Source organism: Odontomachus brunneus, unplaced genomic scaffold (genome assembly GCF_010583005.1).
Source record: "Odontomachus brunneus isolate Ranch 3 - 2012 unplaced genomic scaffold, Obru_v1 Obru_scaffold_015, whole genome shotgun sequence".
NCBI lineage: Eukaryota > Metazoa > Arthropoda > Insecta > Hymenoptera > Formicidae > Odontomachus > Odontomachus brunneus.
Window position 1 is genome coordinate 1,362,177 of NW_022639465.1, and position 8,669 is coordinate 1,370,845.

Below are 8,669 nucleotides of genomic sequence, written 5' to 3' on the forward strand. Positions count from 1 at the left end.
TATATATATATATATATATATATATATATATATATATATATATATATATATATATATATATATATATATATATATATAAGCAATTTTTGAAAGAAAAAACAAATTTCACTTTTATATAAAATTAAATATTATTAAATTGAATTTATACATAAAATAATAATAGCAAATAATTTACAAAATATTACAAAAAAAATTATAGTTCATCGGCACACTTTGGGAAAAATCGCAGAATGGTCGTCGCAAGCTGCCCACATTTCGTCCAGCAATTCAATTTTTTTAATTATTTTCCCAAAAAACAGGGAAGAAAAATCAGTAGTATTACTTTACACTAATTTTTAACTGATTCGTAGATCTTTTAGGAAACACTCATAACTTCACCTGTTCGCAGTTTCGCAGTAAACTGACAGAACCAGCTGTACTGGCAGGTATAAACTTTCTCTACCATTTAGTTATTTTACATAAGAATCCAAGGTCCCGCACATATACGTGGACAATCGATGAAAATATTTTGTTATATGTTGTTTGTCGAGATTGACCATTTATCACATATATAAATATACTTTACTATTAATGCAAAATAACTGCAAATAAATAGATAGGAAATGAAGAGCAAGAATGTCAAGTGAAATTTTGCCAAGATTATAAATCTTCTCAAATAGAACACAAAATCATAAAAGTCAAAATGACGTCCAATGATATAAAAGCGATGTTATTTTAACGTCAAACGATATCATTTTCATGAAAATTTAATGATGTCATAAATTTAATAATAATATCATTTTGACATCAAAATGATTTTGTGTTCTACCTGGGTTTCTTCCGAAACCTTCAAATTTGGAGAGTGAAAGTATAAAACACGTTTTCAAAAAAGAGAAAGCTCAGGAAAAAAGCTACATTTTTACATTTACCGGAAAATCTAAGAAATGTTAAAAAAACTTGTTTCGAATTTTTATAAAACATTCCCCGCGGGGCTTTTGTGCGTGTGAACTCACAAAACGGATTGTCAGGTATAAACGAGAGCCAGGTGTAACAGACCCTTCCCTTTCGACCCCTCTTTCGGCATAAAAGGTCTCGACGGTTTACGGACGCTCTCCGCTTCGCTAGCAGAATAGTTGCAATGTGAAAAGGCCAAACGGATCCAGCTGCAGTCGCTCGTCCGGTCGGCATCGCGCTCGGAGTGCGCATGATAAAACGGAACGGAGCAGTGCGTTGCGTTTTACGCGACGGCGACGTCGGCGGCGGTCGATGGGATGTGGCGGTGCGATAGGTGGGTTATGATCCGCGCATGGCAGGATCCGCGTTGGTTGTTTTCCAACCGCGAGGACCTACCTGAACCTGTCCGAACCGCTAGGACGGAGCTAGGCGAAGATGGCTGCCTGACAGTGTCGAGGACCGAGAATCCTCGTGCGCGCATCGATCGCGCGCGATGTCTAGGCGGTCGTCCTTGAAAGGAGTGTCCGCAGAGTGTTCGAGTGGACGTTGACATACGAGTCCTGAGATTGATATCGAAGTGTTTCGGTGGTGTTCGGTGAACGTCCCGTCGTCCTCTTGGCACGAACGTCGCTCTTCCGTTCAGTTATCGCTCTCCTTCCCTCTCTCTTTCGTGACAGAGGATATTTTCACATTTGTTGATGAATGATAAATTTTCTATTCGGTTTTTGTTATTGAAAATACAATGCTCCGTGACAAGAATGTCCGAGTGATAGACGAAAAAACGAAGTGATCGAGGCCAATGTTCGTGTAGTTTTTTACATGCATATCAGTAGGAAGAGAGACGACCCTGACTGAAAATTTCTAGGTTATTCGGCAACACGGGCAATATATAACAAGTACGTTGTCGGTTTTACTTAACTTTTAGACTGCCGGAATAGCCACTTTTGTAGCTTTCCCGGCAGTCTAAAGATTAATTGTCGGAACACCGAGCGACATTTCTCGAAGATACGTTTCGGGAATTAGGAGATTCCTCGAGACCTTTACAAATCGTAAGGACCAAATCCGTGAGTTATTCGGGACTCGCAGAAACATGGGCAGATATTTCTCTTCGTTTTAAATACTTCAGAAAGGGAGCTTATCGACGTCCTTCATGTATTAGTCACAAGATAAATGGATTCTGGCTGATTATTTCTAAATCAAATATCACATTTCTAAATTACTTGACAGGGCAATTAGTTAATCGTTGTTGGCCTTAATTAATTACCGAATATCAGACGATAATAGTTAAGAATTATAACTTATTTCGATGAAACAATTGCTTGCCCGCGTGGTGAGGACCATTAAGCATTTACGCTTTTCTTTCGCTTTAAAAGGAGAGAGAACTGAAGTCAGCATCGATACGTTCTTTACATGTTAGGAATATAGATAATTCTAATCGACATATTTTTAATTACTCGATAATTTATCTAACGGTTTGCAATACAAAATTTCTAAATCATATATCAACTTTCTAAATTATTTGATGACAGGGCGATGAGAAGATTGCTGTTGATCTTAACACAAGAAATAACGACCTATTCCTATCAGAGTGGTCAAAATGAGAGGGAAAATGTAAGGATAAAACGTTAATTTATTCTTTTCCGTTTTATTCAACATCGATTAAAAATGCAAAATACACCGTTATGAATTTGAGTAATTCTTATAAGAAATTACGAACCCGCCATTTGACTAATTCGATAGTATTAATTATTTGCCGAAACACACCGGGCGATAGTCATTAAAGACGTTCCAAGGATTCGAAGAACACAGAAACTTGTTTGGAATGGACCATTAGAGTCCGTGACAAATACGTAGAAAAAGGAAGGAAGGAAAAAGGATTTATAGAAATCTTCAACCATTTACAGATGCTTTTCCTTCGCTCTAAGAAGAGAGGGCATTGAAGCCCGTGCCGGCAGACGTAACGGAGAATCCTGGCTCAGAGGTCCGTTACCTTCCGAGGAGAGCAGAGGTAAGCGAACGAGCGAGCAGAAGAAGCGGCGATCCTGTTGGTTTCCACGATACCTCACGGTAGTTACGAAAGCGCGGCCGGCCAACGACCAACGTGCTCGCGCGACTCGTGCGCGGAGAAGCGGAGAATTACGAAAGCCATCACTGCCCATCTCGTAGTCTCGCTAATAAATCGCAAACGTGAACAACACTCCGTGATATCGGATGTGTTGTATACCTGGAATTAACACGGAACGCGAGTGTTTGATTTTGAGCGGAATCATCAGTTGTGAATGGTGTGCGTGAATCGTGCCATAGAGAGTGCTCGTGTCTCTCGAGAGGACGATCCAGGGCGAATACCGCGGCTCTCCTGCGGCGCGCGAGACACGCGGTGAATCGCGTACGTCGACGAAATTCCGTATGCGGCAACGAGGGGGCGGAAGAGGAGGAGCAGGAGGAGGATAACGAGGTCGTCGCAGCAGGAAGCGAACGGTGCGCGTCAGATCTTCGCGAGAGAGATAGCGCGGGGGATCCGTGCGCGTAGGAGTATCCTTGACGTCGTGAGACGCTCGTCCAGGTGAGAAAGTGCGAGGAAGGTGTGCTCTCTCTCTCTCTCTCATCGAAGAATCGACGAAGCGAGAGAAGCATGTGGTAGCGGTGAGCGCGCTACGCGTTACGCTCCACGTCGAGGAGGCAGCCGGAGGATTCTCGGGAAACGGCACCTGCCGACATCCGCTACGAGGGATCACCGTCGTGGGGAAGACGCGAAGGAGAACGCGTCGGTCGAAAGGAGCGAGTGCTATCATCACTTCCGGATGAGTATCGTCGCCGGCGGCTTCCTCGTGGCCGCGCCTCCCGCTAAGAAACGAGAGGTGGAACGCGCGACGATGGCGGCCACGGCCGGCAGGTATGCCGTCACGGAGATGCGCCACTCGAGGAGCGAGGACCTGCTGGGCGCGATACCCGGCTCCAGGTCGCCCAGCCCGAGCGTCGGCCTGCCGGCCACGGCGTCCGAGGACGATCTGATTGCGAGCAGTGCTCTTCGGGATGTGGACGGCTGCGGCTGCGGCGACACCGACGGTAGCGGCGGTAACGGCGGCGGCGGCGGCGGCGGCGGCGGTGGCGACTATGCCACCACCGGAAGGCCGTCGCGGCCGCCGATTATCCTGTCGACGCCGAGGGCGGCGAGGGTGCTCGCCGATCGCATCGATCCGGAGGATTCCATCCGTGACATCGTCACCGAGAACGATCTCTACAGGTTAGTTCCGTCACCGAGAATATAAAGGAGAGCTCTTAAGACTCGTTTACAATATGTGGAGCTTGGCCTATGAAGTAAGAATAGGAGTAAGAAATAAGACACTGATTTATCCCTTGTCCACAACCTTGCACTGGGAGAAAAAAATGATTGGGATAACTATAATCTCATTATATTTTATAGTTCGTTGTATTCATAGTTAAGTCATCCCAAAGTTTATTTTAAGATACTATGTAACCAAATGAAATGGATTTTACAATATTTCAAAATGAACTTAAGACAAGCTTAAGTATCAGATCGTTTTAATTTCATCTTAAGATGCTGTAAGGTTGTCTTATTGACATTATTAAGATGATCTTAAATATAAAATTGGACTATCCTAGGAGAAAAATACCTAAAAAACACGAGGAAAAAAATATTTAAAAAAGAAAAAAATACTTAGCCAATAATATTAATAACATATTTAATTAAATCTAAATTCTTTTGTTTGGATAGAATAAATAATAATAGAATAATATATTATATTCTTTTCTGCTCACTTATAATAATTATAAATGAAAATTAGATGTATTTTATATTCTATTTAAAAAATATATTCGATGAAAATGACAGTAAGGAGAAAAGGATAGATATGTTTACAAAAAGAAAAGACTATCTTGCGAAGAGTCGCGCGGCCATTTTAAATCAACACTGAAAAGATTAAGAAAAAATATACATTTTTTATTTCTTAGATATTTTTCTTCTAGAATATGAATGTCGCACTGAGAGAAAAAATAATTGGAATAATTATAATCTCACTATATTTTATAGTTTGTTTTGGCCTCAAACATATATTTATAGTTCATCTAAACATGAAGATATAGTAGAATGAACACAGATTTATAGTCACCATCTTATTACTCTATACCTATATATGGTAAAACACCTTTTGGGAATATAGTTATATGTATCTATATTTGCCAAATATTCCAATTATATTGACTATATAAAATAGTTAATTTCTCTTACTATTCAATATTTGCTACCTTATTATATTTTTTATTTCAAATAATTATAATTCTTGATAAAAATTTTACACGGGTCAGTTATATTATGCTTATATTGTAAATATTACAAATATTATGGTAACATTTACTGTAAAAATTATATTCCTAACTATAATCTTTTTACTATGTCATTATAGTTCCAAATATCATACATTTTTCTCTCAGTGTGCTTTAATCTTTAAGCCGTAATAAATTGACCAACCACAGTCGATTTTTAAAAATAATCAACTGTGGTCGATTTTTAAAAATAATCAACAGTCGATTTTTAAAAATAATCAACTGTGGTTGGTCGATTTCTTACGGCTTAAGAATTAAAGTAAGGTTGTGGACAAGAGATTACTTCGCTTATATATACGTCTAAACTCTAGTTCCCTTACATTAAAAGTATTTAATTGACAGAAAGACGTAAGGGGATGTAGATCCATCCCTAAGCTTTGAACTTCGTCTACATAACGTGGAGTAAGCATGCACAGCACAGTACAATTTTTGCTTTACATTTTTTATAGTTTTCAAAGTAGAAAATCAATACGTAAGCTACGTTATAGCTGCGTGATGAATCTCAGGATGCATGATAACAACTCAACTTATCTCGAATAGTCATTTGGAAATATAAAAAAGATTATATTTATAAACTATGTCGCAATAACAGTTAACTAAATATAGAGGAAACTACACGGAAAAAAAGGTTTGGCTGAATTAACCAAATATCTGGTCAAATATGAACGATCCAGAAATTCCGATTGAAGTAACCCGAATTCTGAATTTCTGGATCGTTCATAATCGACCAGATATTTGGTTAATTCAACCAAACCTTTTTTTCCGTGTAATTAAATCTATAGTATTTCTTTTATTTCTTTTATTTTATTTATTTTATTCTTCTTTTATTTCTTACACTATAAAGAAGAATATGCTACTCATTAAGTGAGATATAAGCTTTTTGACAATTGATTCGCACTGAGAGAAAAAAATAGTTGGAATAACTATAATCTCACTATATTTTATAGTTCGTTTTGGCCTCAAACATATATTTATAGTTCATCCAAAAACGAAGATATAGCAAAATGAACACACATTTATAGTCACCATTTTATTACTTTATGTGTATAGTAAGGCACGCTTTGAGAATATAGTTATATGTACCCATATTTTCCAAATATTCCAATTGTACAGACTATATAAAATAATTAATTTCTCTTACCATTTAATATTTGCTATCTTACTATGTTTTTTATTTCAAATAATTATAATTCTTGGTAAAAGATTTACATGAGTCAGTTATACTATGCTTATATTGTAAATATTACAAACATTATGGTGACATTTACTATAAAAAAGATATTCCTAACTATAATCTTTTTACTATGCCATTATAGTTCCAAATATCATACATTTTTCTCTCAGTGCGGGTAACTTCTAAACTCATTCTCTCCTACTTACTGAAATAGATGCAAATACAATTCCTTGCTAATCAGCAAGACTTAAACACATTGATTTATTTATCGAAGATAGAAGCGATTTAGTATCTCCGATTTGTGTCGTATATCACGCTAATTTTATTTTTGTCGTCGTGACGTAGTTGCGTATTTTTGTGTGCCAACCAAGTAGGCAGAATATTCTTACGATGTCACCGATTACTCACGATAGACTGGCCTTGCCGTCATGAGGAAACCATTACCATCTGCTCACCTACGCAATTGAGGAACGGAAACGGGAGTCGTTTCTTTTCTAAATGATTGGGAGCGGCTTCCCGCGAGTCAGGGCCGCTTAACAGTGTAAATAAAATATTAGAGGCTGCCTCTCTCTCTCGCCGTGCCGAGTCCTATTTCAATAATTGCACCGCGCAGCAAGCAACATTCCTGATACTGTCGAGTGCGAAGTATTTGGGTTATTGTCGATATATGCGCGTTGAGAAAAAGTCTCGCCGCGATACCGGATATATCGAATTCGGTGTACAGGCAGAGCTAAATTTAACCAGCCGCGGTTGCGCGATACTAATTATTCGCGGCACCGACAAATTACTTTCACATTTCACCGTATCTTTGTTCCTTATTAATGTTTTCATCCACGCATCGTAACGCGCCCATTCACAGCTTCGTAATTACTAGGAAGTGCGTAATTACTGCCGTCGCGTTCGAGAGGATTTAACGTTGGGAATATTGCACTGGCGATTTATTTCATCCCTATCGTAATTTTCTCTCATCGTATACCGGCTACCATTCATAAAAAAAAAAGAAAGAAACGAGCGAATACGTGCCCAGCCAGACAATGCTGTTTTTGAAAGCGCAGTAAAATAGCTCAAAACTCTTACATAACATATAAATTTCCTCTCTGGAATCGCGCAATAGCCGTCAGAGCGACGGTGACGACCAGTTTTTTTAACCGCTTTGCTCGTACCGTTACAAACAATATAAATCAACAAACTTTGTTTTTCACTATACGTCATATCGAAAATTCATAAAAGATTCGACGAGGTTTTCGGCTGGCTTCAATCTACCCCCCGTACTCGTAATTGTCTTGAGAAAAATCATAGACTTATATACATACTGAGAAAAAAGGTTCCGTACTTCTAACTATATAATCACAGAGAAATAATTATTATAAATTATAGTCAAGGAAACTATTTTTCATTAATAGATTTAAATAAATATGTGTTATTAGTACCTACTCAGACAACACAGAGAATTCAAAAAGAATTCAGTCGTATGTCACCAATTCTGAGTTCATTTTTAGATGTAAAAAAAATTCACTGAACTGAACTCTGAAGAATTCTGAAAATGAACTCAGAATTGGCGACATACGACTGAATTGTTTTTGAATTTTCTGTGCTATCTGGGTATCGAATAATTATTTTTTATTGTTAAAATACTTTTTCAATGTAGCTTAACTTCTACTGGACGCCTTTCTGTAATAATGAAGGAGTCCAGCTGGACAAAGGTCGAACGTCTGTGAACAGTGTGAAGCTGTCCTTCTCGAATCTTGTTTTCAATCTTGTTCCTCTCGCAGGAAGGCGCATAGTCCATGTACATAAGTCTGTGGGAAAAAATTTCCCGGAATGCAATAGTCTCTGCTGCTTATGTAATCGAACTATCGATAGCTGGCAGTCGATCAGGCAGTCGCGCGCGGCAACCTTGACGCAAGCCTCGTGTTTCCGGGGCCAGCCAGGTGACTTTCGTAGCTGGCCGGGATCTCCGACTGATCGACTGTCCGGTCCACTCGCTCGCCGGCTGCCGGAAGAAACGCGCGACCACCGTCGACGGGGGACCGACGGAATGCCGGTCGTTGCGAGGCGCAACGGAGAATCAGTCCGGCCCGAATAATCCGCTCGGCCGCGTGAAAGCGAAAGTTCGCCAGCGGGGACCAGCACCCAGAGAGAAGCGCAGAGGAGAAGGACGGCTGCGGCGGACGAAGCGCGGTGAAATCGCGCGCGCGGCCTCCCTCCCCCCCCCCCC

General features: G+C 39.6%; 1 protein-coding gene across 7 annotated transcripts in view; it reads left to right on the forward strand.

The window, feature by feature from the left end:
- The first annotated feature begins 402 nt into the window (after window positions 1-402).
- Window positions 403-8,669, forward strand: part of LOC116841451 (coiled-coil domain-containing protein 6-like) — a 24,212-nt gene continuing 15,945 nt past the window's right edge. Inside the window, exons 1-3 of one of the 7 annotated variants that reach the window (XM_032809402.1) lie at window positions 403-425; window positions 2,463-2,544; window positions 2,838-4,177. In XM_032809402.1, coding sequence (XP_032665293.1) covers window positions 3,735-4,177 — 443 coding nt within the window. In that variant the 5' untranslated portion in view covers window positions 403-425; window positions 2,463-2,544; window positions 2,838-3,734. Of the gene's footprint in view, window positions 426-473; window positions 1,268-1,312; window positions 2,545-2,837; window positions 4,178-8,669 lie in introns of those variants that run through there. The other 6 variants (XM_032809405.1, XM_032809404.1, XM_032809403.1 and 3 more) reach the window with 6 other exon arrangements.